The sequence below is a fragment of the Stigmatopora nigra genome, chromosome 16 (assembly GCF_051989575.1).
Source record: "Stigmatopora nigra isolate UIUO_SnigA chromosome 16, RoL_Snig_1.1, whole genome shotgun sequence".
Classification (NCBI taxonomy): Eukaryota; Metazoa; Chordata; class Actinopteri; order Syngnathiformes; family Syngnathidae; genus Stigmatopora; species Stigmatopora nigra.
In genome coordinates this window covers 3,243,769-3,271,647 of record NC_135523.1, presented here as the reverse complement: position 1 = coordinate 3,271,647, position 27,879 = coordinate 3,243,769, and the positions used below count along the sequence as shown (strand labels likewise).

At 39.3% G+C, this 27,879-nt stretch overlaps 3 protein-coding genes across 5 annotated transcripts; 1 reads left to right on the top strand and 2 right to left on the bottom strand.

The window, feature by feature from the left end:
- The first annotated feature begins 361 nt into the window (after nucleotides 1-361).
- On the top strand, nucleotides 362-26,501 carry LOC144209393 (nephrocystin-3-like). Of its 2 annotated transcripts, XM_077735660.1 has the most exons (45): nucleotides 362-951; nucleotides 1,631-1,756; nucleotides 1,820-1,970; nucleotides 2,039-2,191; nucleotides 2,255-2,388; nucleotides 2,780-2,940; nucleotides 3,004-3,160; nucleotides 3,251-3,325; nucleotides 3,543-3,713; nucleotides 3,787-3,890; nucleotides 3,959-4,073; nucleotides 4,153-4,296; nucleotides 4,365-4,565; nucleotides 4,623-4,705; nucleotides 4,779-4,911; nucleotides 4,996-5,160; nucleotides 5,479-5,573; nucleotides 5,669-5,791; nucleotides 5,864-6,053; nucleotides 6,122-6,363; nucleotides 6,835-6,910; nucleotides 6,982-7,109; nucleotides 7,184-7,424; nucleotides 8,122-8,247; nucleotides 8,321-8,436; nucleotides 8,614-8,778; nucleotides 12,703-12,802; nucleotides 13,109-13,234; nucleotides 13,309-13,470; nucleotides 13,542-13,706; nucleotides 13,773-13,914; nucleotides 13,991-14,112; nucleotides 14,436-14,542; nucleotides 14,973-15,081; nucleotides 15,308-15,385; nucleotides 15,453-15,591; nucleotides 16,327-16,434; nucleotides 17,441-17,539; nucleotides 23,756-23,825; nucleotides 24,275-24,360; nucleotides 24,446-24,517; nucleotides 24,960-25,114; nucleotides 25,199-25,315; nucleotides 25,971-26,080; nucleotides 26,149-26,501. In XM_077735660.1, exons 1-45 carry the CDS (start codon nucleotides 628-630, stop codon nucleotides 26,255-26,257), a joined length of 6,075 nt encoding a protein of 2,024 aa, XP_077591786.1. In that variant the 5' UTR covers nucleotides 362-627; the 3' UTR covers nucleotides 26,258-26,501. The 2 variants fall into 2 exon arrangements, with proteins under 2 accessions (XP_077591786.1, XP_077591787.1); XM_077735661.1 differs by lacking the exons at nucleotides 362-951; nucleotides 1,631-1,756; nucleotides 1,820-1,970; ... (21 more) ...; nucleotides 8,321-8,436; nucleotides 8,614-8,778 and adding an exon at nucleotides 12,260-12,629.
- uba5 (ubiquitin-like modifier activating enzyme 5) lies at nucleotides 9,286-12,024 on the bottom strand. 2 transcript variants are annotated; one of them, XM_077735657.1, is made up of 11 exons: nucleotides 11,710-12,024; nucleotides 11,562-11,607; nucleotides 11,305-11,394; nucleotides 11,100-11,209; nucleotides 10,923-11,009; nucleotides 10,778-10,862; nucleotides 10,611-10,715; nucleotides 10,396-10,523; nucleotides 9,835-9,970; nucleotides 9,583-9,768; nucleotides 9,286-9,505 (listed from the first exon to the last, which is right to left on the bottom strand). In XM_077735657.1, the coding sequence occupies exons 1-11, from the start codon at nucleotides 11,859-11,861 to the stop codon at nucleotides 9,428-9,430; spliced, it is 1,203 nt and encodes a 400-aa protein (XP_077591783.1). In that variant the 5' UTR covers nucleotides 11,862-12,024; the 3' UTR covers nucleotides 9,286-9,427. The 2 variants fall into 2 exon arrangements, with proteins under 2 accessions (XP_077591783.1, XP_077591784.1); XM_077735658.1 differs by lacking the exon at nucleotides 11,710-12,024 and having other exon boundaries at nucleotides 11,310-11,394; nucleotides 11,562-11,593.
- ackr4b (atypical chemokine receptor 4b) lies at nucleotides 19,589-21,854 on the bottom strand. The gene is made up of 2 exons (XM_077735659.1): nucleotides 21,798-21,854; nucleotides 19,589-20,814 (listed from the first exon to the last, which is right to left on the bottom strand). The coding sequence occupies exons 1-2, from the start codon at nucleotides 21,836-21,838 to the stop codon at nucleotides 19,689-19,691; spliced, it is 1,167 nt and encodes a 388-aa protein (XP_077591785.1). The 5' UTR covers nucleotides 21,839-21,854; the 3' UTR covers nucleotides 19,589-19,688.
- Nucleotides 26,502-27,879: the final 1,378 nt, after the last annotated feature.

The window sequence follows — 27,879 nt, the reverse complement described above, 5'->3', positions numbered from 1 at the left end:
CATACATATATAGGCACATATATGCATACACATAGATGTACATGCATGCATACGGTATGTCCTAACATGTCCTTTTTTTTTTGTTAAAGAGCCTAACAGCTGATTGGAGGAAGGATCTGCAGAAGCACTCCTTCCTGCAATGAGGGTGCAGCAGTCAATTGCTGAAAGAGCATCGAAGGGACTCCACAGACTCATGCATGGTGGTGGGAGGTGCTGTCCATGGTGGACATCATCCTGGTCAGCATCATCCACTCTCCCACTTCCTCCACAGGACAAAAAAGGACAGCCCTGACCAGCTTATTCAGCCTGTTCCTGCACCACTGCAGAAAACTATACAAAAAAATCAAATATTCTGGTTTGTCCTTCCTGGATTTCCGTAGCCACTCCTTGTTGCCAAGGCAGCCAGGAAGTAGCTGTGAAGGGATCCTAATTAGTCTGTCGAAAGTAGACAAACTTTTTCGCACGTGACACGATCATGTCGATAAAACTAATAACTTATATCTTAAATTGTTTCTTTTCATAGGACGATCTAAACCAGTAACCGATTGGAATCGCCAGTTGCTAACTAGCATGCAGGATCTTGATGGTCTGATTTTGTAAAAAGATTAGTAGGGGGATTCAGCCAACATGGGCACGGCATCCTCCCTCGTCAGCCCCGGGGAGGTGATCGAAGACGGCTACGGGGGAGAGGGTGGTGAGGCATGCGAGATCCCCGTGGAAGTGAAGCCCAAAGCCCGGCTTCTGCGGAGCTCCTTCCGCCGGGGACCTCGGGTGATCGGGGCCAGCTTCAAGTCAACGGGATCCGTGGATCTCGAGTATGCAGCCGAGTATGAACGGCTTCGGAAAGAGTATGAGATCTTTCGGGTGAGCAAAAATAACGAGATCGCGTCCATGCAGAAGAAGGAAGCCAAACTGGATGAGGAGAATAAAAGGCTGAGAGCTGAGCTGCAGGTATTCCTTCTACCATAATGTTAAAGTATCATGGTGACAGTATGCATTGTAGTACTTCTAATGTACTGCTTCAACTGCTTGATTAGTTGATTTATATTCTCTCATTTCAAATCAAGGCATGATGTTCTAAAATAATATATTACACTAACCCAGGGGCAGTGAACCTATGGCTTGGGAGCCATATGTGGCTCTTTTAATGGGTGTGTATGTCTCTCCGCCTTTTTAAATCATCATTTTTCTTCATTAGACTTTTTTGCATGCATTCTATCATTGATTAGCAACAGTAAAATAATGTTCTCAAAATATTTCAGACTTTTTTTACTTTCAAAGTTTTGAAATGAATAATAAATGCTCACATTTTCATGCATTTTTACTTTTAAATTGAGTATTGCTCTTAAGGAATAATTTTGATTTTAAGTTTAAAAATATAAATTGTTTGTGGCTCTTTTTGTGAAAAAGGTTCCCGACCCCTGCACTAATCCAAAGATAAATGTACATTTTGTCAAATTAACTTTGTGTATCCTGTTTTAAAACATGCAATTTTCAAATAATCTCAGCCAACAGATTGCATATCTATCATCATCAATGGCTGCTAAATTTATCAAAATCTGACTGCTTGCATCCCAAAAACTCAAATTGCACCTGAATGTATTCCGCTCACTTAAAAGTATTACTACAGGCTCTGCAGAAGACCTACCAGAAAATCCTGCGAGAGAAAGAAAGCGCCCTGGAGGCTAAGTACCAAGCCATGGAGAGGGCTTCCACCTTTGAGCACGACAGGGATAAAGTCAAAAGACAGTTCAAGGTACACCATACTCACTCTAACATTCTCTATCATCCTTATTGTCTTGGGTTCTTTTGCTGTCAGATTTTCCGGGAGACTAAGGAGAAGGAAATCCAGGACCTCCTCCGTGCCAAGAGAGACTTGGAATCCAAAATGCAACAACTGCAAGCTCAGGGCATCCAGGTTTACTCTCCAAATGATTCAGATTCTGACGATAACCAAACAACTGTGACGGGTAAAGCTAAATTAGGGAATCATCTTGTGTCATTCATGGCAAATTTCAAAAGGGGTTCTTGTCTTTAGCTGCAGGAACTCAGTGTGAATACTGGTCTGGGGGTGTGCTGGGAAGTGAACCATCTATGGGTAGTATGATGCAGCTCCAGCAGACGTTCCGGGGTCCCGAGTTTGCCCATAGCCTCATCGACGTCGAGGGTCCCTTTGCCAATGTGAGCAGAGGTAAGTCAGTTAATTCTACTCGGTTGCCATTTCTGAGAATGAGAATCCATCTGGTGCTTATAGACGACTGGGATGCGGCAGTGGCCAGTCTTCTGCAGGTCTCCCCTCACGTTCCTCAAGCCTTGTGGAGCAACACAGTGCGCTGTTACTTCATTTTTACACCGGAGACCAAAGCTGAAATGGAGCTCTTTACCAAGGTTTGTCATAAAGTTTTTTTTTCTTTTTTGCAAGATCGCTGTGGAATATGTAATATATTATTTTATACTTCCATGTAGTTTAGTCACTAGAACAGAATTTTACACAGATGCTGAGTTGTGGAATTTTACAGCAAAAACATCTATAGGTTAAAAAGTGTGTCATCTACTATGTCACCACCCATTTTATTTGTGCATGTATTCCTGCCTAAAGTTTGTCTCAAAGAAGCGAGAGAGCAGCGTCCATCTTGGACAGTGGTTTGCCATTGCACCACTCCTGAAGGCCAATGGAGTCTAAATCTATTCTGTATTTGATGCCTTCTCTGCTTGAAGATTATTTTTATGTCGGGGATTAACCCTAATAATTGCTTTGTAAAAATCTTCCTGGATGCAGAAACACTCAACGGTGCTGAGAAGGCTTTGTGAAGGTCTAGGACATTTCTACCTGAACGTCTGCTTCTATGAAGACGCCGATGCCTCGTTCGCCTCGGTGCGCAAACAAGAAATTGAAAGGAGTTCTGTTTGTGTACTGCTTCTGAAATCTACTGTTAACAGGTAGCATGTTTTGTCCTGGACCAAAGTTTGAGCTTCTTACTTGGTGATGTTTTGACGTCATAGCTCGGTAGTGGAAGACTGCGAAGAGGCTTTTGTGAAGAATCCAGATGGCCACCCATTAGTGCTCTACCTCAGAACCCAAGGAGATGGAAATTTGTCTGGGCCTACCAGGAAGCTTCTGGAAAGGGTCAACGCCGCAGACAAGGCTGCTAAAATTAAGGTGTATTTTATGTATCGGTTGTTTGAAGGATGAATTTGAAAGACTTTATAGCTTAAGTAACTTACCTCTTTGTATTACTAATATGGAAAGGTTTTAGATCATAGCGGTTCTGCTGAAGATGGGGCCAGGCTTATCTCGGATCAGCTGGAGAAAGTCATCAAACAGGTATTTCCATCTTCAAAAGTATTTTTGGATCTGGATAGCTTTTTAAATCTGAATGTGAGCCAAAGGTAAGCATTCACTAAACAGGTATTATCAGACTAAATAGACCCCCAAAGCGCCTGTAAAACTGACTATTACCCCCAGACATTAGATGATTGGCAAAAAGGTCAATTGTATTTTTTTGGAGATCAACATATCCGCACACATTTTCCTATTTCAGGAGCTACTTGGTTTGGAAGCAACAAACACCGATCCAAAAGACTCTGCAACCGAAGAGGGTCGCGAAGAAGATTCAAGCGATGCATTATGGGACCTTCACGATGAGCAAGAACAGATGGAATCGTACCAGCAAGCTTGTGGCAACACCAATTCCCAACTTGGTTTCCAAAAGGTGACCTTCCATGCTTCCAAGTTCTTCTTCTTCACCACTTCAGATCAAACCTCCACACTTGTATTTTTTCTAGTACGTAGACCGGCTCAACGACATGATCGCCGCCCCTCCTCCAACGCCACCACTGTTGGTCTCGGGTGGTCCGGGATCTGGAAAGTCCCTTCTCCTTGCCAAATGGTAATAAGATACTGATTTTTTTTCCTTGAAAGTTTTGGAAAAATATTAGAATTTGGGTTGTTCTGTAGGATCGAGCTACAACAGAAACAGTCCCCCAACAATTTGTTCCTCTACCATTTTGTTGGGAGACCATTCTCCTCCAGTTCGGAGCCTGTTCTCATCATCAAGCGCCTCACGGTTAAAGTAAGGGGTCCATATTTGACTGTTTAATTCAAATTGTCTTGCAAACTGGTTAGTTTGTTGTCTGATTCTCGTACTGTAGCTTTTACAACACTTTTGGTCCATTTCTGGCTTATCCATGGAGCCCAGCAAGATTCTGGAAGAGTTTCCACGTTGGCTGGAGAGACTTTCAGGACGCCATCAGGGCAACATCATTATTATCATTGACTCCATTGATCAAATTCAGGTACTAATGGCAACTTTGGTAGTACAATTTCTCCTTTTGGAATAGATGTTTTTTCATGTTCTTTTTAGCAAGCTGAACGAAATATGAAGTGGTTGATCGACCCACTACCCGTCAACGTCAGGGTGGTCGTGTCTGTTAACGTGGAGACGTGTCCTCAAGCATGGAGGTTGTGGCCCACTCTTCACTTGGATCCATTGAGTCCCAGGGAGGTCAGAAGTGTGGTGACTACAGAGTGCCTAAATGTAGACATTCAACTCGTCAAAGATCAGGTTGGAGAAATGTAACCATGAAGGAGAACAGCAATAATTCACGTTTTTGTTTTCTAGGAGAAGAAGTTGGAACGCCACTGCAGATCGGCCTCAACCTGCAATGCTTTATATGTCAAACTGCTTTCCAGGATCAGCACCAGGTTCTTTTGTCTTGTCTTTGTGTATTGAGTGGATTCAGGTAGGAGAACCAGACATTTTGTTTCCCTCCAACAGCAGTGGATGGTCCTTTGAGAAGAATCTGGAACAGTGCTTGCAGTGTGATGATACGTTGTCTCTCTACCGTCTGGCACTTAATATGACTCTGGATTCTCTCAGCTTGGACAGAGAGCGACACATTATGAAAGAGGTGATAGATTTATTGGTGGTTAATAACTCCAAAAGTTAATGACTGAATACTGATTTATTTTATTGTTTTTTTCTCCTGGGTTAGATACTCTGCCTGGTGTATTGCAGCCACAATGGAGTGAGCGAATCGGAACTTCTTGATCTTTTCCCGGAGTTGGAGTTTCCAGTCCTGGCGTCCATGTTATGTGGTTTGAGTAGACTTTGTGTGGTCACGCTTCATTGCGGCCTCATCAGATTCCAGCATCTACAGGTACCTGAACCTCATTGGGCGGTTCTAATTGGTTCACATTGAAAGTGTTTATAGGTGACCTGGCATTAAGTAGCAAGCCCCATCCAAACCATAAAAAAAAATTGACATGTATTCGGAAAATGCTGTAATTTTTAAAGGGAACTTGGTGAAAAGGTTTGATAACCACTATAACAGAGTTTTAACATTTTAAAATGCCAAAAATTGGTTCACCTGATCTCAACCCAATAGAGGTTACATTTTAGTTAATGAGAACCAAATTGACTCTTGGGGAAAGAGGATAAAACTCACTCTCACTTTATTCTATTTGTGCATTTCCAGGCGAGGGAAGCCGTTAAATTGGAGTTTCTGAGCGTAGAACGCAGTTGCGCCACTTACAGAGAGAAACTGATCCACTACTTCAGCCAGCAACTCAGGTACAGATGAACAACCATCTTTGCCTTTTTGTGGGAACCTCAATTTTCTCCACTTTTAGTCTGTTCTTTCAATTGGTTGTGTGCTTTTATCATAGTCACGATCGTGTAACATGGCGTGTCGCCGATGAGCTGCCGTGGTTGTTCCAACAGCAGGAAGACCGCATAAAACTGCAAACGAGCCTCTTGAACCTATTTGTCTCTCAGAACTTATACAAGAGGTTTGTGCATTTCCCACAATGTCATCCATTGAAGTCTGTTTCATTTGCAATCGATCATTCCGTCATCTTCAGGGGTCATTTCTCCGAGCTGCTGGCCTATTGGCAATATGTAGGCAAAGACAAAAGCTCCATGGCCACCGAGTATTTTGACTCCCTGAAGCACTATGAGAAGAACTGTGAAAGTGAGGACAGTATGACCAAGCTGGCCAACTTGTACGAAACTTTGGGACGTTTCCTTAAAGATCTGGGTTTACCCAGTCAGGTGCTGGTCCTTATTTTTAAAAAATGCTTTGTTAATACTGGAATATTAAAATATATTTTCTTGGTTAGGCCGTGGCTCCTCTCCAAAGATCTCTGGAAATCCGAGAGACCGCCCTGGACCCTGACCATCCCAGTGTGGCGCGATCCCTGCACCAGCTCGCCGCTGTGTACGTTCAGTGGAAGAAATATGGCAATGCAGAGCAGCTGTATAAACAGGCGCTGGACATCAGCGAGAACGCGTATGGAGCTGAGCATGGCAGCGTGGCGCGAGAGTTGGAGTCCCTTGCTGTGCTTTATCAGAAGCAAAACAAGTATGTTGGCTATGTTGCAGGTTAGGAGGGGGCTCAAACTCAATTTATTGGGGGCTTGCTGGAGTTGAATTGACTGTATCAAGAATTCTCCACAAAAATGTTGTTCATTAACTTTGGTTAACTAGTTTGTAAAAACAAAATAACCTATGAGATTCAAAACAAAATAGTTCCTAGAACAAAATACAATGGACCACAATTTTTTGGTTTTGATATTTTTAGATTGCTTACATTTTTTTAATTAGCTTGGCTTTTAAAATAATTTTACAATTATTCACATACAGTAAAATTGCCCACGGCATGTTTGATTTTGATTATTATTTTTGTTTTTCAACCTCATTTAGTTTCACATAAATCATTTGTTTACATTTTCTATTGCCCATTACAGAATAATTGCAGGCCACATTAATGCTACTTACACTAGCCCTCAGACTTTATATTAACTGTTCAAATGAAGTGCCTTATATTCATCAGGTATGAACAAGCAGAAAAACTCCGGAAGCGGTCCATGAAGATTAGGCAAAAAACAGCTCGTCAGAAAGGCCATATGGTAACTAGAAAGTTTTGACAACCACATTACCAGCCACTAGAACAACAACAATACTTTTCCCTCCACTCTAGTACGGCTTCACGCTATTACGTCGCCGAGCCCTCCAGCTTGAAGAGCTCACCCTCGCCACAGACTCTGCCGACTGCGCCCGGACGCTCAACGAACTGGGCGTGCTCTACTACCTCCAAAACAACCTGGAGTAAGTCTCTAATAATTTCCCCAAGGTTTTTTTTCGGAAATATCACGTCTATTTTGCGCCATGTCCCCCAACAGTGCGGCCAAAGTCTTCCTTACGCGCTCATTGGAAATGCGCCAACGCGTTCTGGGCCCCGAGCACCCCGACTGCGCGCAGTCCCTCAACAACCTGGCGGCGCTGCACACGGAGCGGCGAGACTACGAAGCGGCGGAGGATATGTACGAGAGGGCGTTGGATATTCGGAAGAGGGCCCTCTCTCCGGATCATCCCTCGCTCGCGTATACGCTCAAACACTTGGCCATGCTCTACAAGCGCAGGGTAAGATGCGGTTGCCGGTATTTTGCTCGCCGGTCAAATGGTGACAGAGTTTACTGTTGAAACCAGCTCTCAAAATTATATTCACGAGAGAGAGTTTGATATCTAAGTGCTGTTTCATATCTAAGTACTGTTTCATATCTAAGTACTGTTTCATATCTAAGTACTGTTTAATATCTAAGTACTGTTTAATATCTAAGTTATGTTTAATATATAAGTACTGTTTAATATCTAAGTACTCTTTCATATCCAAGTGCTGTTTAATATCTAAGTACTCTTTCATATCCAAGTGCTGTTTAATATCTAAGTACTGTTTAAACCAGATATCAAAATTATATTTATGAGAAGGAGTTTAATATCTAAGTGCTGTTTAATATCTTAGTACTATTTAATAGAAGTACTGTTTAATATCTAAGTACTGTTTAATAGAAGTACTGTTTAATATCTAATTACTGTTGAAACCAGCACTCAAAATTATATTCATGAGAGAGTTTAATATCTAGATATCTACTTTTTTCAACAGTACTTAGATATTAAACTCACTCTCTTATATTTTCAACTCTCTCTCTCATGAAAATAATTTTGAGAGCTGGTTTCAACAGTAAACTTTTTGTCACCATTTGACCGGCGACCAAAACGTCCGAGCACCTCAATCATCTGGACTTCTAATGTGCACCTAATGACGTCAAATGCGTTGCAGGGAAAATTGGAGAAAGCTGTCCCCTTGTACGAGCTCTCACTGGACATTCGGGAAAAGAGTTTTGGGCCCAAACATCCCAGTGTCGCCACGGCGCTGGTCAATCTGGCCGTCATCTACTGCCAGCTGGTGATCATATCACTCAACCCAATTACTGTTATCTCATTTACTAAATGTATGTGTAATTATGGTCATTTTTCAGAAGAAACACAGCGAAGCATCGCCTCTTTACAAGCGAGCGCTCAAAGTCTACGAAGACAGTCTGGGACGCTCGCATCCTCGCGTTGGGGAGACGCTTAAGAACCTTGCCGTGCTTAGGTAAGTGTTAGATATTAAACTAATTGCTAATTTTTTAAATGTATTTGAAAAAGTGTCTACATTTGATAAAACTACATTAAAATGAAGACTACATTTTGTGTATGGATACATATTGCATTTAATTTCATAATGAATAAATGGCAGTAAAACAAGAACCAACTGTCGAACTTTTTGCAGCTACGAGGAAGGCGACTTCGAAACAGCAGCCGAATTGTACAAACGCGCCATGGAGATCAAGGAGGCGGAGCCATCATTAGCATGCGGGAACGCACCTTCTCGTCATTCGTCCAGTGCCGACACGTTCTGCCTGAGAGGCCCCGCCCCCCTTCCTTATAGTCCCAGGTGACCCCAACCCACTAAAATGAAGGTATGCTACAATCCTTAGGGAAATAATATTTGCACACATGTAGGTACAAATTAGGAATAGAACTTCTATTTGCCTACCTGGAAACTTGGAACAGTATTATAGAAAAAAAAAGTATTAATATGCCAAAATATTTTGTGAAATATGTAATTTAGCCAAATGGTATTTTATGTTGAGAAGTTATTTTATGGTCAAGATGATTTATTTACACTGCAATATTGAGAACACCCAAAAATATTTTTGTTTAGAGTAGTACTACAATATATATTATATTTTACAATTTAAATATTCTAATTTTATAAATGATTCTATTTTGTTTACTCCTTTAATTTCCAAAAGATGAAATTGTGTCTAATTCCTCCATTGAAGAACTTCATAATGCAAAAAAAGTTTTTTTTATGATACAAAAATAGTGCAATTGCACTGTATGACTTTACTTTTCAATTCCCAGTCTGCCATGTGTAAAAGTGAAACAGCACTTGATATTCCATGTGCTAATAAATACTTTATTGAGAAGATTACAATCTCATAAGAAGCACTGCCACATTTTTCATGCATTTAGCTTCTCTATTGGTCTTTATTGATGCCATTCAAAATATGCCATGATCATTCCAAATGCTTTACATTTTACAACTTTTTCATCTGAGCCATCAGTTCCTCCAGACTCTGCTCTGTCTCTTCCACCATCTCTCCATCACTTTTATTCTGCTTCCAAAAAATAAGGAAAATTGATCAATTGACAACATTTAAACCTTAAGAATAACCATCAGCTGCAAACTGACCGAAGCTGGGATGGTGTATGCAACACTGATGCCTTCAGGGAGGTCAGGAACACAAGCCGCTGATTCCTGTGTATCCTCATTGGCATCCTCTGAAACAAGTTCAATTCCCCATTCGTTCTCTTCATGAACTACCTCCTCTTCTTCTTCCTGGACCTCCTCAACTTTGGGTCGTTCTGCTTCTTTCGCCTGGAGGAACATGGAGATGGATTTAGGGTAAAACCATGGATTATAGTTATTGCTATTGCTATTCACCTTGTATACTTCTTGCTGTGTCCTGCAGTGGCGGTCGTTGCACTGTGGGTTGGGTTTCATGGACATGCTGGGGAAGAAGTCTTGCATGGCGTTGTAGCCCAGGTAGTAGCTGACACGACCAAATTTTAACAAGTACCTGGAATTTTGACAGTATCATGTTTACATGGCAAAAAAAAAATCATTAGAAATAGTGGGTTAATGTACATTATAGAAGTAAAGTAGCTACTTGGAATAAAATCCAGATAGTTTTGAAAGACACAATTAGCATATTTTTTTATTAAATTAGTACTCCAAAAAAATAACTTATGTCATTTAAATATTAAAGTCTACTATTAGGAAAATGACAAAAAAACAAACATTCACAGGCTTAAAAAAACATAATGAAAAGTTATATTTGGACTTAAGAAGCAAAAAAAAAAAAGTAATCTAATCAATTTTAACTTGCTTTTATTAATAACTTCAAATATTTTTGTGTAAATACAATTCTTGTAACTAACAAAATATACTTAATGACCCTCTAGGAATCCAGATTTTTATTGCATGTGTGTGTATAACACTTACTTGAGGACATTTTGGACAAGGATACCAGCGACGACGCCCATCGTGGTGGGCAAACTAGCAGCACACACGCCTTCCTTTTTCAGGGTCTTCTCATCAATGTTGGCCGCCACCACCAAAGGAGGTGCACACTAAGGAAAAAAAACAGGTTCAAAACACTTACTAATCTTTTTAAATTGCATTATTTGCTTTTTTTTATTGCCAAATGTGTTACTTACAGCAAAACATGCAGTTTCTCCTGGATTGATGAGCTGTATATGTCCCGATACGGCATTCTCACTGACCCCAGACTCCATCCATGTTTGTCCCAGTTCATTACAGGCCTTCACAAGGAGAACACAGGTTAATCTATGTTAAATATTGATGTTGATTGTCATTTTTTTACCGTATTGATAGCCATTCGGGCTTCAAAGTTGTCCACACAGCTTAAAACTAAATCCACAGGTTTGCCATCTTTTAGGCCTCCATGACTGAGAAGATAGGAACAATTAGGAAACTGATTGTTGTCTAAAATAGAGGGAAAAAGTCACCTTAAACGTTCCATAAAGTGATTGAAATTGTCCAGGGTGGTGATGTTATAGTTGTGTGTCTCAAATGACACATCCGGATTGATGTTTCTGCAAGCCACAAATGATGAAATGAACAAGTAAGCAAACTATACATGTATTTTTTAATATTTTATTTTATAAGATGTTATGAAATGATACCTCAGTGTGTGTTCTGCAGCCTCCACCTTGCTAAGCCCGGCCTGATGAGGTTGGAAGAAGAGTCGGTTCATATTGGCCAGCTCCACTTTGTCATAATCGAACAGCAGCAACTGGAAAAAAAAACATGGAAATGACACATTCACATTCTTTCTTCTACTACACTCCACTGGAAATGTAAGTACTGAAAATATTTTGCATTATTTACCTTACCAATGCCACATCTAGTAAGCATTTCGGCTGTTACGCTGCCCACTCCCCCGACTCCTACCACGGCGACTGCAAAAGTCCGGATGTTCTGCAACACATTTAAAATTAATACCATATTATCTTAACCTGGCTACCATTGACAGTGATGGACGTCCAATTCATTGTGGTTGACAGCCTTTTACAGAATAGGATTGGACGTCTATTGCTGTCAATCTAAGGAAAACTATTATTGCAGGGAAAATTAGGTTTATTTGCCTCATAATTATCCACGATTCCCATTCTCTTCAAAGCCATCAGGCGACTGCAAGACAGCAAAAAATAAGATCGAATGAGTCATCAGTCTCCCAAAGGGTGCGGCACCCCTAAATAATAATAAAATTATATTATAATGATAAAATAGTACCTGTAAGGGTTGGAATCAACAACTTCTGCGCTCATCGTTTCAATTTTGGGTCTGTAGAGCTGCTCAGCTGCGCATTGTTTTTGCCTACATTTGATTAGTTCATTCTCTAACTCCCTCACGCGGAGCTTTAGTTCGTTTAGTAACGTCGCCATGAAGACTCACAAAATTAACTATATTATTTTAAAGACTGATCTGATAATAAAACGCGATTGTAGCTCAAAGCAACAAAAATTGACGCGAAAAGTACACGTATTCACAAGTCCAATCAGCTGTCAGGATGTGTTGCAGTGTATACAATCCGGGTCGAAACACAAAATATTCACATGTTCTCCGTAATAAATTATATATTTTCTTAGTTATTATGTCATATTCATAGTAGGAAAGGACTATAAATCATTAAATTTATTTTATACATTTTTTTAGTCAAACGACCCAGTCGCTTACACCATTGCACTCATGTAAGCCTAGTCGTCTGATGTGCACTGCAAGCCAACGGGTTAATGCTGTCACCTGTCGGCCATTTTGCGTCAGAGTTTTCCTTGAAACGACATAATCAATAGGAAATCGAAGAAGTGCATCGTGACGGGGTATAGTATTGTTGACCAAATACTAACCGAAAAACGTAATCAAATATACATTTATTACTAAGCATTGCTAAAAAGATTGTGTAGAAAAAGATCTCAGACTTGGCGGTTTGCGTAAATTGTATTTTGACATCTGGTATATGTTTTTGATATCTAACCCCAGAACTGCACTACCTGGAAAGTTATTGATCGTCAACTCGTATTATCGCTCATCATGGACGAAATAACTTCTCCGATCCGTCCCCAACATAGATTTGACGAGGATAAACTCAAAAAGTATCTTTATATCAATTCGTTCGTGTCACAAGACGACGATCTCGCAGTTAGGCAGTACACGTGAGTTGGTGTGCGGCCCAAACATTTCCGATCACTAAGTTCGATGATGCTAACATACTACTTGATTTTCCAGTTCTGGACAATCTAATCCCACTTTCTTGATCCGGACAAGATCCAAAAGTTATGTTCTCAGGAAAAAACCTCCCGGAGATCTACTTCCAGGTGCTCATAAGGTAGATCCCAACAAATAATATTTATGTGGTTTATCGATCGTTTGTACTTGTAATTGCAACGCTTGTAAGCTAGGTGGCGGGGCTCATATATATGTACTACTGTACTTTGTATTGTACATATTGAAAAAAAACTGCAAAAATACAACTTCTTTTTTTGAATTCTTGCAATTTCTTATGACCCCACACTATACATTCATCAACTTTAATGCACACAACACGGATCTATGTTTAATTATAACTTAATTTCAATTCATGTGAATAAATAATGAGTTAATCCTTTTGGGATTTTTTGTTAAATATTATAAGGTGGACAGAGAATATCGCATCCAGAAAGCCTTGCATTCTGCTGGATTCCCTGTTCCCGAACCTTTCCTCCACTGTACGGATGTCAACATCATCGGAACAGAGTTCTATCTGATGGAGCATGTTGTGGTACATTTGAAAATAGTTGCTAGATTGCTTAAATAGAATGGAATGTATGAAGTAATGCAATTGATAACTTACAGGGGCGCATTTTTCGGGACCTACGCCTGCCTGGAGTCATCCCGGCAGAACGGGCAGCTCTATATGTGGCCGCTGTGGAGGTTCTGGCCAAGATGCATTCACTAGACTTGGCCATACTTAAATTGGATGGCTTTGGAAAAGGACCAGGATATTGCAGAAGACAGGTATTTTTGATTTTTTCCTCCCACCATTCACTAATTCCCACATTTTTACAACAAAAAAACTTTTCTTCTAGGTTTCTACCTGGACTAAGCAGTACAATGCATCATCTCACAGAAACATCACCGCCATGAATGAACTCTCAACATGGTTGGCAAGCAATCTCCCCGCCGAGGATCGAGAAGTCACGTTGGTTCATGGAGATTTCCGAGTGGACAACTTAATATTTCATCCAACTGAGGTGCATTTTGGCTCTGTAGTTTTTTAATGGAATGTAAACAGTGATGCTCGCATTGTGGCTTTTAAGGCACGTGTGCTAGCAGTGTTGGACTGGGAGCTATCCACCACAGGGCAACCATTGGCTGATCTAGCGTACTTCCTCATGCCTCATTACTGGCCTTCTGGTCTTAATGTGATAAGTTCCATGGGCAGCTTGAAGGGCATAGAAGGTTTGAGCATCGACATTGAGTTTATGTAAAACTTAAAATTAGACTTATTTATACAATAATTTCTTTTTTTGAGCAGGTATTCCTACAGTGGATGACCTGATGTCCGTCTATAGACGCTGCCGGGGGATTCCGTCTGCTTTGCCGCCTTTAAATTTCTACCTGGCACTCTCCTTTTTTAAGATGGCAGGAATCGCTCAGGTAAGTTTTTGAATTCTGATGGTTGGAGAATTATTTTAAGGCATTGTTGAACTGAAAAAATTCTTTTTTTGAGGCTCTAAATGTAAATATTTTTCATTTTATTTATTTGCAATTTTTTGTAATTTAAAAAATAGGATTAATGTCTTTTGAATTCTTTTAACATGGCAAATATTTACATTTTACTATTTCTATTTACACCAATGATATAGAAAAGCCCTTACAAAAACTTTACAAAAAATACTTCTTGTTAAAGTCTTAACATTTCCTACTCTAACCAAGCCTAACATTATCCTCCCATTATTTTGTTATTTTTTCCCATTTAGGGGGTCTACGCACGCCACCTACTAGGCAACGCCAGCGCCCCCAATGCCGCCGAGTTAGGCCAGTGCGTCGAACCCTTGGCCGCACTTGCCCTGGAGCTCGTGCAAAGGTTTGTCATCACCTTGACTTGAAGGAATTTTAATCAGTGGTGTCAAACATGTGGCACGTGGGCATGGAATGGCCCGCTAAGGGACCGATTCGGCCCGGGGTGTTGGGAAAAAAAAAAAGTAAAACTTACTCATTGTCTGCTATTGACAATTATGTCCAAGTCACTTAAACTGACTAGACCAATCCATTTTTAGTGGGAGGGTCGAATAAAAGTTTTATCAATGGCAGCGGGTAAATTAACATTTGGGTCATAAATAGACTGGTCGACTGAGATCTAGTTGGCATGACTGTGGGCCACAAACCAACACATCTGTATCGGAGCAATAAAACAAAAAAATCCCAACTGCTTTAAAGAGCTTATACCAACAAACAATGTTGGGAATTTACCATCCAGCTGCAGACCTTTTCTCATTCATCTCCTCTCATTACAGACCTCCGGCTCGGCGGGAAGCCAGGATTTTTCTGCAAACGGCCAAGGGCCGGGCCGTGCTCCAACAGGTGAAGGACTTCATGAGACAGCACGTGCTTCCCGCACAGAAGGTCAGCAACAAGACACAAAGAAGCCCCTTGTTGGCCTCCCCATTAAACCCTCCAAATGAGGGAAAGTTGATTAACACTGATTGGCTGAGCATGAGAACAAGACGGCTATTGATTTCACTCATAAGAATACACAGCTATTCATCATTTTTGGCACCATTACTGCCACTTTATTGTGCCCAATGAAAAGGAAAGTAAGATTATTTGGATGCTACATTTCTTTGCATAGGAAGTTGAGGAGTACTACATCAAGTATGCTCACTCCCCACTGAGATGGACCACGCCTCAAATAATAGAAGATATGAAGGTAAGTGTTATCATTTGCCAAAAAAAATAGATGAAGAAGTTATAATGTGACATATTTGTGCGGTTAGGTGAAAGCCAGAGAAGCTGGGCTGTGGAACCTCTTCCTGCCGGCAGAAAGCGGCCTCACTCAGCTCGACTACGCCTACATCGCCGAGGAGACCGGACGCTGTCTTTATGCTCCGGAAGTTTTCAACTGCCAGGCCCCAGGTAAACATCCCGTGCATTTGACACTTCATTTACATGACAAAGATTGATCTGTAGGTTTATTATTGAGGCCCTCTTGCATGAAAAGACGCAGGAAGTCTGTCATTTGAGAACCAGGGTTTCCCCCCCAAAAGCAAACAATTCATCCATTTTGTGTAGCATTTGTCATCAGTGTCGGTGAACTGGAAGCTATTCTTGAAGAAAAACAACCATTCACATGACTGTTTAAAGCAGGGGTTAATGACCTTTTTGGATAAAATCCTACCTTAACATGAACAACTTGCAAAATGTATCGTATTTTACGGACTATAAGTCACACTTTTTTTCATAGTTTGCCTGGTTATCTCCTATTTTTTTCACTCTTCCCCAACAACTTATTTTGTGTTTTATTTAGGTTATTGTTATCCCAAAAAAGTGATTTACAATACAGATCCCTATTTTGTATGTTGTTGCTTATTTTTCAGTTTATTTAACATATAGTTTTTTTTCTTGGTTTCTAATAAATAAAAAAAACTGCCCCATAAAAATGCAACTTATACTCCAGATGTATTTTTTTCCCCCAATTTTATTCCCTTAGCATTCTGTGGCTAGTGCGACCTATAGTCTGAAAATAACCATATTTAATGAGAAGCTTTCTTAACTGTTAAGTGTGGTCTTAAGCCCAGCATATGTTACCACATTAAACCCTCACTAGAGTTTCAAAGTTGTTTAATTTCAACCTATGTTTTTGGAACTCAGACACGGGTAATATGGAAGTCCTGCACATGTTTGGCAGCGAGGAACAAAAGACCACATGGTTAGAGCCTCTACTCAGAGGAGAGATTCGATCCTGTTTCTGCATGACAGGTAAATTGACCTTTTATTTTTAATAGAAAACATTCCAGGAATGTCTCAAAACTCATTCTTGGAGAGCTTTTCATGCCGTATTTTTTCAACTGTTTTTTTATGAAAGGCAATGACTCATTTTCTCCTTGTTTCCTCATCCATTTGTTCACTATGTTTTATGGAAACAGCTGCTGGCCGGAGGTAATCACATTGGGCGTCAACATCCCCCTCAGGCTTTCCAAATATGACATACATTGCCGTGTATATGGATTTCCTGGATGTTATTTGGATGTTCGCTATGGGGGGGGGGGGAAACATGATGTAATGTCAAATGCTAAAATGACCTAGTCAAAGCTGATCTGAATACAAATAGTCATATTGGTGGTATTAAAGTTCAGGTACTATTAGAGGTACTGGTACCATTGTTAGGGCTAATCCCCAACATCAAAATAATCTTATCGCACGGAATAGTTTTAGACTCCATTGGCCTTCAGGGGTGGTGAAATGTTAGGTCGCTTCTTCAAAATGGACCCCCTCCCCTCTCCATAGGGGGAGCAGGCGGATGGACAGAGCATACGTCCATCCTCTAGCTTCCCCCTGCCAAATACACATCCGATAGAGGGCCGCAAGACTTTTATTTAAGTAGTAGATGATGGGCCTTTTAACCTATAGGTGTTATTGCTGTAAAATTCCACAAGGCAGCATCTGTGTAAAATTCTATTCTAGTTGCTAAAGCTAAGAATACAAGAGAAATACATTCTGTATTTCACTACCATAAAACACTAGCTAACATGATTTTCTTATTTTTTATACTTATATACGAATTAATGGTTTCTTAGCCCTCCCAATGTTGTATCACCATATTGTGAGATAATCCTTATGATTCCTGACATGCTATGACTCTTAAGTCGATATTGGACCTCAATGGAAATCCAATTGAAATCACAGAAAAACAGACTGACTTAGATTGTATGTCGTTAAAAAAAACATGCAAACATTGAACTAAAACAAAGTTGTGGTTCTGCAGAACCCGATGTCTCATCCAGCGACGCCACCAATGTGGCTTGCAGTCTCCATCGAGAGGAAAACCAATTTGTCATCAATGGGAAGAAGTGGTGGAGCAGTGGTAAGTCCACACCTACTTGTTTTCTTCATATGAGTCATCGTTCGTGATAGTGCATGTGACGGCAATCCTGGAAGTGTTTATTTCCTAGACTGTCCGTGCGTGTACTTGTTTACTTGTTGAGTACTTGCGTGGAACTGTTTTGTCAATTGAAAGGGTTTTAAGTGGATTTAGCAGAATGATTTTCAAATACAATGTTGCAGGTTGAGGGTTGTTTTTTCTGGAAGGTCTTCTTTTAGGGGAAATAAATACAGTATTTTTTGGTTCAAAGTTGCACTAACCCAAGCACAATGGAAGAGAAAAAATATATATTTGTAATTGGAGTATAAGTTGCATTTTTAGCAAATTAAATTGGCACCTATAATGTAATATAAACAGTTGTATTGGATAACTATAGCCTAGTTGTTGAAATATACTAAAATAACTAAACAAAGAAAAAAATGCAACTTATAGTCTGAAAAATACAGTACTTTTTCATTTGACTGCCAGGAATTTACCAAAGCCATGTTTTTTTGTGCAATTTAATGGCTAAAAAGGAAAATTTTGATCTAAATAGAAGCTCTATGGAGATTTTTCCAATATTTTAAGCTGTTTTTTTCTCCATCTAAATGGGTCAAACTAATTTAAAATCCAATGCAATTTTGTTGACCTCAAAAATCCTACTGTTGATAAAATCTATCTCAACTCCATACTCTCGTTTTTGGAGATTTATGCGCGCTAACCAATGCCTCAGATGCCATCCTAGATTAATCACAAAATATAATTTAACATAATTTATCAGGAATCTTGCAAAACATTAGCTGTAATGGTCCTGTGTTTTCTAAAAACTAAGGAAAAAATATCCCGCCCCTGCTCTGAAGGGAGTCGTAACGCCTCTCACTGCAATCTTAGCAAAAGCCAAAACAAAAGTCGACCTTGTTGACAATGACCCAATGCGTTTTCAGGGTATTTTCCTCTCCCGTGCTTACTTTTTTTGGCTTTCTCCAATGACATCCCCATTTGTGACGCAGCAGGTTTTTTCCCTTCCCCATTGTTGCTTAGTAAACAGTGCTCAGGACACCATAATCCCTTCCAAATGGTTGCGGTCTACCGTTTTAGTTTAGCCAGTGCAGTGGAAAGAGGATGACTAACAGGTCCTGAGGATGGAAAGAATGATCAACTTTGGTGCGTGAGTTTAATTCAGCTTGCTTTGAGGTACTTTAAATAATTTAGCTGTCTAAAAAAAACAAGGGAAGATGAAAGTTCTTAACCAAAACATGAAACCGTCTGTGCAATGTAGAATAATAAACAGTTGTCTAGCAATTCCATGGCGTCTTTTAATCCTGAAGACTATAAAAATATTGGCCTTCATTTGACTGAAGTGAACATCTATAAAATAGTTCTATCAGTTTTAAACTAATAATACATCTAATATTTATTTTCCAAAATACTTTCAGTTTGACGTCAACTTAAAACATAGTTCTTTGTATACAGTTAAGATAAAAGCAAACAACTTGTATTCCGAGTGAAAACATATTTAAAATGATTGTATAGAACATGATAGGTATTGTAAACCCTTTTAATTCAATTAAAACAATTTACACACAATCTGATTAAACAGTGCTTGTAAACAATTAATGTACATAAATATTCATCTAAATGTTCAATACAATGTCTTTCAAAAACTCACTTTTTAGGAAAAAAACCCAAAAAATGTTTAAGGCATCAACATGGCATCAAGTAGTTTATTGTTATGAAATATTTTTCTGAATGAATTATCCCTAAAAAGGATTTTCTCTTCTGAATAGCCAAAACCTGTAATCCTAAAACCTCTTGACTTCTGCCCACAAAACCTCACGTGCGAGCATGCGACCCCTTATCTTTTTACCGAGTCACCCAAATGATTCAACGCAATCAAACTGATAAGATTTTTGCAATCTGTGTCAATCCCTGATTATCTACTCGTTAACCTAGCATATTGTCTCGTATGACTCAGTCCTTATCCACCTGAATAGTTTGTTTACTGTAGAACAGGTTTGGGCCGCCTACTTGTTTTTGACCAAATGTCCGGGCGACCAAACGTCTGGGCGACCAAATGTCTGGGCGACCAAACGTCTGGTCACATATTTTTAGCCATTCTCAGGACCCCAAAAACTAGCTATTGTTATTCCTTTTACATAGTGAAGGTGCTTGTGTCCGGTTCCTCAGAACCAGAACGTGACTGGTTTGGATTTCGCGTATTAAGCGCAATCTCTACTGCCGGCTCGCCTTCCCCTGTTCTGGGATGTCCCCCAAGTTGTTGTCCCAGATGCTTTGCGGTTTTGAGGACATGTCCCCTGAAGGAGGACCCAACAAAGGCATAGAGGAGGGGATTGATACAGGCATGGGTTAGTGCTAGGCTCTCAGTCACTTGCAAGGCATGGTCCAGACCCTTGCTGACTTCACAGTCCGTCACCAGCATGTAGATGATGTCCAGCGCCCTGCATAGCTTCACCACATTGTAGGGCAGTTGTGTCAACAAGAAGACGGCCACGACTGCCAAGAGAACACGCAAAGCCCGCCATTTTTTGCCCCTCCGTAAACCTGGAGCCCGGCTTAAGGTTCGCCCCACCAAGCCATAGCACCCTACCATCACTAGGAACGGTAACGCAAACCTAAGAGTCACCTCCAGAAGTTCCAGGCTAGCCTTTGCAGGACGCCCCATGCTTGGCGGGTACACTGCAGTGCAGAACACCCTGTAGTGGGAATGCTTGACAGTGGCGAAGACCAGTTCAGGGATCCCCAAAAAGATAGCCACGGCCCACAAAGCTAAACAGACCAAGAGCCATTGTTTCCGTAGCTTCGGACCCCGAACAGTCCGACCGGTTGCGGCTTGAGACACTGCCCGGTAGCGGTCCACACTGATGCATGCCAGAAGCAGCATACCACAGCTGAAGTTGGCACTATAGAGGAAGGACGTCATCTTACAGGCGGGGGTGCCTAACCTCCAACCGTGTACGGCGTCAGCCGCCCAGAAGGGTAGCGTGACCAGCAACAGCAGGTCTGACACGGCCAGGTTGAGGATGCAAACGTCAGTCAAGGTGCGCAGGCGGGAACGTGAAGCATAGATCTTGACCACCAGAGCGTTCCCGGCCAAGCCCACCACTAGGGCTAGTGAGTAGATGACCGGGAGGAAGACCCCCGCAAAGGAGCGTACTGCTTGTTTGTCGCACACTGAGTGGTCGTAGCTGTACTCGTAGCTGTCGTTGTGGTTGAGGTCCTGGTCGTCGTGGTAGTAGAAATCCTCCATGTTTTTTTTTCTGTGTGAGAGGAAAAATTTTGAGAGGAATCTCTGTTAATGGTTTAATCCGCAGACCCTGCATGGACTCAAAATCAACAGGGCAGTGAGTATCTACTCGTTCTTGAACTTGTTTCCTTCTTTTCTTAAGAATGATGACAAGCCATTGCACTTAAAATTTGATCAAAAACTGAATAGGTAAGAGAGAACATTTAGGTTTATTTGAATGTTTTTTTCAAAATTTAGGATGAATAAACATAGATACTTTAATAATAAATATAGCGTTTTAAGTGTTATCCTCCCCCAAAAAACTATTTTTCCCCTTTTAATTTTGTATTATAAACAATATGAACAAAAACATAAACATAGGTCTTTAACAAATAAATTAAACATAAGTATTTAACAAATTAAATAAACATAGGTCTTTAACAATTGAAATAAATATAGGTCTTTAACAAATGAAAGCAAAATTTGACTTTCTATCTAAAATCATAGAATCCAAAACTAAAAAGCCATCTTCCTCCATCAACAGTGATTAATTGATTTCCATGTTCTTCTCTGTTATCCGATGGATAAAACAGATGGAACGCTCCAAAACATGTCAAGTATTTTCCCTTGCTGCCACAAGCCACATATTTAAGCCGGGAAGGATTATTATTGTAAATAAAAAGTGACAGCCTGGAAGCATTCATTCTTCTCCTAAAACAACTTTTTAAAGATTTATTTAACCCAAGTAGAATCCAAAGTATTTGAAATGCAGACATTATTGAGAGTTGTAGAACTATAGAAACATTTTTCTTTTCCCCAATTCAAAAACAAACCAAAAAATAAGCATCTCTGATTAAGATCCAGTTTTATGACCATTTGGTAATAAAATAACTGACTTGTTAAACTCTGATACACAACCAAAATGTAAAAAAAAAACTATATATACAAAAAACAACATAGGCATTAAATTTGACATGAATTGAAACCACAGTGTAAAAACAATTGTTAAATTCTTACCCTTTTTTTAGCCTGTTATCCCAGCTAAAACCTTCCAACATTCACTCACGCTTGTCGTATGTTTCTGCAGAGCAAAGTTGCCGGAGCAAAATGTAAACTCTGCAGCCCCTCCCTCCAACCGCGGAGCACGCCCCGTCTGTCATAACACAGCAACAAGTGTGGCATGCCATTTAAAACAACAAAAAAAACAACAAAAAACACTACTACTGCTTGTACACTAAAAGCATTCAGCCACAATAACTGCATTATTCTCCCTGACCGACTAAAATTAGCTACCAATATGTTATTATTCACAAAAGTTTAATGGAAATTAGAAATAAATACTCTTAATATTGCCACTTGCAAATATTTGTATTGCAACTTTTCTCCAAAAATACTTTACGTTTCAACTTAATTATTTTGATTAACATTTAATACAAAGGTCTTGTAGTTTTTTGTAATAGGAATTCTCAAGTAGTTTTTCCCTGATCATAAAATCACTCTTCAACATATTATTTTTTAATCATAGCTTTTAAAATCCTGTTCTTGTAACACTTTATTCATATTTTTTAATTTATTTTATGCAATTCTACCCTTTTATTGTGATGTTTAGATTTTTCCAATGTGGCAAAGGTTATAGTTAAGCGATATAATCAAAATGTCAGTTGAAACAGTGTTGTAAAAACTAACTGAATAATTTGTGGCCCTGAACCTTAACCCAGTATACTTGCCTTTTTTGGTCTGTCTGTCTGTGTCTGTCTGTCTGCAAAGCATCAATTGTGCTTGCAAAAATTCTTGAGGAGAAAGTTCCTCCTGGCTTGTGTGCGGGTGGGGGTCTAAATCTACCTGCAGAAATTCCACTAAACAAAAAAGAACACTCAAAAATGTCATTGCATTCCAGTCCAGATGGAACATGTTTGGGCTTGAAATTTTATCACTTGTGGAAGAACAACCCGGAATACTAAAAAAACAATAGTTAAGACTTGGTAAGGCACTTTATTCAACTCAATAGTTCAACTCAATAGTTGTGAACAAATTCAACTTGTGAACAAATTCAACTTGTGAACAAATTCAACTTGTGAACAAATTCAACTTGTGAACAAATTCAACTTGCGAACAAATTCAACTTGCGAACAAATTCAACTTGCGAACAAATTCAACTTGCGAACAAATTCAACTTGCGAACAAATTCAACTTGCGAACAAATTCAACTTGCGAACAAATTCAACTTGCGAACAAATTCAACTTGCGAACAAATTCAACTTGTGAACAAATTCAACTTGTGAACAAATTCCACTTGTGCACAATTTCAACTTGCGAACAAATTCAACTTGCGAACAAATTCAACTTGCGAACAAATTCAACTTGCGAACAAATTCAACTTGCGAACAAATTCAACTTGCGAACAAATTCAACTTGCGAACAAATTCAACTTGTGAACAATTTCAACTGTTTGCAATATAGTTAAAAATCCCAGAATATTGTCTCTCTTCTGGTTGCACAAAGGACTCAAGTTTACAATAAACCCCAAAATATTTTCACTTTAGTGCAAAGATTGGTCGTCTATTACCATCCTGGCAGCCGATGAGTCGATTATGGAGGTTTTAGTATGGGAGCATTTACAAGCATAAGCACAGATGTCCAATATCGCCACCATATTTTGAAACAGTCTGGTGTCCAGATGTCCGCCGTCTCCTGCTTTATGGAAATTAAAACAGGAAGGACGACAGATGTCTCTAAAAGTTGTGTGAGACAAAATAGCCGCATGTTGACATTAAAAGCCGGCAAAGAAAAAAAATGTTTCTTGTGTTGCCCTTGTGTGCCCCCGTCTGTCATGTAATGGTTTTGTTTTCCCAGCTTCGCCACGAAATGTCAACATTTTAGGAAGTGGAAATCAGCTGGGGCGACCATTCTGTGCACGTAGAAGGGGTTGCATGGCGGTCAGGTGCTTAAAATGTTATTTTTGTGTGTCATTATAGGTGCAGGGAATCCCAGATGCAAATTGGCCATTGTGATGTGCAGGAATGCCAACGAGGGTGATGGCAACAGGTCAGTCGACGACAAAAATGACAGAAAATTTACATTTATATCATTCCTTTAAAATGTGGCAAAATGTGTGTTGGTCTCAAAATATGAGCATTCTCAAGTGAAAGTTTATTGTCTTTATTGAATGCTAATTTTAATTTGAAACAAATTGTGTGCTAGATTTCTCACAATCAAAATGAACTGAAAATAAGATAGAAATTTCAGTGAAATACAGTTATAATATATTAATTCGGGCATCAAAGTATATTCTTTGTGACTAACATGACGACATTTTTTTGCTAAAGAACACGCTCATTTTAATTTCACTTTAGAATAACTTTTACATTGTTTTACGATTACTGTTAAATTGTTGCATTTCCTTTATTATGTACATACCCAGGATATACACTCAGTCAGTACTAGAAAAGAAAAAAAGACAGACATAGTCTTATAATTGTATTTAATGTTTTCAGACACACAAGGCACAGTATGATTGTGGTGCCAATGGATACGGAAGGCGTCAAGTTAATCAGACCTCTCACTGTTTTTGGACAAGACGGTAAATAAAGACTTTGGCTATCATACAATGGTGATGACGACGTTATTATATGGAAAGTCACATTCTTTGTTTTTTTTTTCCCTAGATGCTATTCATGGAGGTCATTTTGAGATTCACTTTGAAAACGTGCGCGTTCCAGTTGCCAACATCATTCTAGGTAGGTGGAGATTTAAAAAAAAAAAAATATTATCATACTCAACTTTGGGAATCATATATGCTATGTTATTTATTTTTCATTCATATTTGCCCCCCAATGTTTTCTTTTTTATAAAAGTACTGGCTAAAATAGTAAGAAGTAAAATTGTATTCATTTTAAAATCCCTGTATAAACACGTTAAGTCAAATTGAAATTAAGATTAATGCAGGAAAAATAGCATTTTCATTTTTCTTTAATAAAAAAATCAGCTTAAAATACAAATGACGAAACATAATTCATTTAAACATGTATTTTATTTGTTTTTTAATTACAAATGTAAAAACGAAATTATTTTTCTACCCTTAAAAAAATGTCTCTTTTCATCCTTCCACTTTAAATTTAAATGATTTGAGTCGATAAACGTTGTGAATACCATTTTTACAACTTTCCTTTTTCTCACCAGGCGAAGGCCGAGGCTTTGAAATCGCTCAAGGTCGTCTGGGACCTGGCCGGCTACATCACTGCATGCGAGCCGTGGGGATGGCCGAGCTAGCGCTGGAGCTCCTTTGCCGCCGTGCCGCCACCAGGCAAACTTTTGGCAAGAAGCTCTACCAACACGTAAAGCAACCAAAGGACCGCTCCTGACCCCTACCGAGCAAATGACACCACTACTAATAAATGCCTCTGTGTGTGTTTGCACAGGAGGTGGTGGCTCATTGGATAGCGGAATGCCGGCTGGCGATTGAGCAAACCCGCTTGCTCGTGCTCAGCGCCGCACACGCGCTCGATTCCCTCGGAGGTCGTGCTGCACGCAAACAGGTAGTGTAGAAATTTAAAGCCTTGAGTAATGTGATTAAGCCCTGAGTTCCGTGCGGAGATGGCTCATTTTCACCAAAAGGTGCCAAATTGAATCCTAATTCAGCCTAGGTTTGAAGTGTCCAAGATCAATGTATCACTTCATGAGTTAAGAGACGGTAAGGCCAACAATTATGGATACATTGTGATTTCACTGTGCAAAATAAATTGAAAAATGCATGTAAACACTTGGAAAATTTTGGGAGCCCATCCTCAACAATAATTAGGACTTGGGAGGGAATGTTTTTTTATTTTTGAAATGGATTTATTATCAGCAAATGTATTTATTAAATCTAACTGGGCCTAGGTTTGATGTGTCCAAGATCAATGTATCACTTCATGAGTTAAGAGATAGTAAGGCCAACAATTATGGACACTTATTTCACTGTGTAAACTACATTGAAAAATGCATGTAAACACTTGGAAAATTTTGGGAGCCCATCCCCAACAAAAATTAGGACTTTGGGGGGAAAAAAGTTATTTTTGTAATGAATTGATTGTCAGCAAACATTTATTTTGTTCAACAAGACAACACACAGGTCAAAGACAATTGTTCATGATTATTATTAATTTTTTTTACATTGCACTCTCTCTTCTAGTGTCTTTTTGACTTGTGCAGATTGCAATGATCAAAGTGGCAGCAGCAAGAATGGTGTGCAAAGTGGTGGACCGCTCTATCCAGGTGTACGGTGGCGCTGGTGTTTCTGCTGACTTTCCTCTGGCACGAATGTAAGTTCTGTCAAACAACGGAATAACCAGCAGTGAACCTGACTTAGTTTTTTTTTTATCAACTTTAGCTATTCCCTGGCGAGAACTCTTCGTCTGGCCGACGGCCCGGACGAGGTCCACTTGTCCTCCATCGCTCGTCTAGAACTGCGGGATCAACTCGCCAAGGCTAAACTGTAACACAGAAAGTACTTTAATCATTATCCTTCCTGCTATATACCAGTATGTAAAAGAAATATATATTTGTATGTGATGATAGGTATTTTTTTTTAAGAAAGCTTGTCACAAATCATAAGCAAAGACAAAAATAGACAAGGGACATTTTATGGACCAAGTGAGGAAAGTTGTTTATGATGGAGCACAATAGAAAGCAAATGTCACAAGATTGATTTTATTCTAATGATAAATAAAACAATAATATACACTTATTAGTGATAAAGAATTATGGATAAAAATGTTCATTTGACAGTAATAGTAGTACAATGAGTTTCTAAGTATTTTTTAGTTACATTGGGATGTCACTGTCAACTACAAGGCTGGTACAAGGAGATGGACAACTACGCACTGTATAGTAAGTATTATTTTCTTTAAAAATTAGAATGTATACTAAGGCTTTAAAAAATGAAAAAAATGACAGAGTATAGTAAACCAAATTTTTCTTTAAAAACATCATGATCCAGGAAGGATTCTTTTCCTCAAAAAACAAAATATGTAGTAAGACTTTTTCTCTTAAAAATAAACAACATAGTATAGTAAGGCTTTTTCGCCTCTAAAAAACAACATTGTATACTAAGGCTTTTTCGCCTCTAAAAAAACAACATAGTATAGTGAGGCTTTTTACCATAAAAACGACATAGTATATTAAGGCTTTTCCCCCCCCTAAAAAAACGGCATAATATTGTTAGGCTTTTCTCCCTAAAAAAAACATAGTATAGTATGGCTTTTTTTTCCTATAAAAGAAAATGATAAATAGAACTTCCAATCACTCCATTTCAGAAGTCCCTGTGGTTCAGTTGCAAAGACATTGGGTCAGACCTTGAGGTAGGAATAGGTTCCAATCTGGCGTGAGTTCGATTCCACTCTGAGTAATTCTTAAATTGTTTATTGAGGTACTGAAAAGGATATACTTTTTCTTAAAAAACGACATAGTATAGTAAGGCTTTTTGTTCTTAAAAAAACAACATAGTATAGTAAGGCTTTTCTTCCCTCCCAAAAAACGATATAGTATTGTATGGCTTTTTTCTTTGTCCAGTGGCAAAAACATTGGGTATGAAGCAGAGGTGGGAACAGGTTCAAATCAGGAATGAGTTTGAATCATTTCCCGAATGTCATTGAGGTAATGGAGAGGAGAAATATAACTTCCAGTCTAGTACTGTTTTTAGCTGTTGCTGTGGTCGGTCCAGTGGCAAAGACATTGCTTCAGAACTTGAATTGGGAACAGGTTTGAATCAGGAGTGAGCTCCAATCCAGGACACAGAGCACTCATCTTGTTTACCAGTGGAGTTTAGGTAATTGTCAACTAATATGACTTTTGATCATTTCTTCTTGTGGTCATCATAGTTCCAAAAATGCTGTATCTGACTGAATCTTTGGTGGAAACAAGTTCAAATCAAGAATGAATTCCAATCCAGCACTGAGAATGCTCATCTTGTTTACCAATGGAGTTGAGGTAATGAAGAGAATAAGTCTGACTTCTGATACTTCTCCTTCTTGTTGTTACCGTGGTCAAGTGGCAAAAACACGGGGTTAGAACTTGAGGTAGAAATATGTTTAAATCAGGAGTGAGTTCAATTCCCCTCTTT

Excerpts from the sequence above, each read along its gene's own strand:
- ackr4b (XM_077735659.1), bottom strand. The coding sequence starts at position 21,838 with ATGTTGGAAGGTTTTAGCTGGGATAACAGGCTAAAAAAAGG. Across the intron at positions 20,815-21,797 it reads GATAACAGGCTAAAAAAAGG|AAAAAAAAACATGGAGGATT; the intron begins GTAAGAATTTAA and ends CCTCTCACACAG.
- uba5 (XM_077735657.1), bottom strand. The coding sequence starts at position 11,861 with ATGGCGACGTTACTAAACGAACTAAAGCTCCGCGTGAGGGAGTTAGAG. Across the intron at positions 10,716-10,777 it reads CCCGAATGGCTATCAATACG|GCCTGTAATGAACTGGGACA; the intron begins GTAAAAAAATGA and ends CTCCTTGTGAAG. Across the intron at positions 9,971-10,395 it reads CTTGTCCAAAATGTCCTCAA|GTACTTGTTAAAATTTGGTC; the intron begins GTAAGTGTTATA and ends TCAAAATTCCAG.
- LOC144209393 (XM_077735660.1), top strand. The coding sequence starts at position 628 with ATGGGCACGGCATCCTCCCTCGTCAGCCCCGGGGAGGTGATCGAAGAC. Across the intron at positions 4,706-4,778 it reads CTTTCCAGGATCAGCACCAG|CAGTGGATGGTCCTTTGAGA; the intron begins GTTCTTTTGTCT and ends TCCCTCCAACAG. Across the intron at positions 26,081-26,148 it reads GACTTTCCTCTGGCACGAAT|CTATTCCCTGGCGAGAACTC; the intron begins GTAAGTTCTGTC and ends TATCAACTTTAG.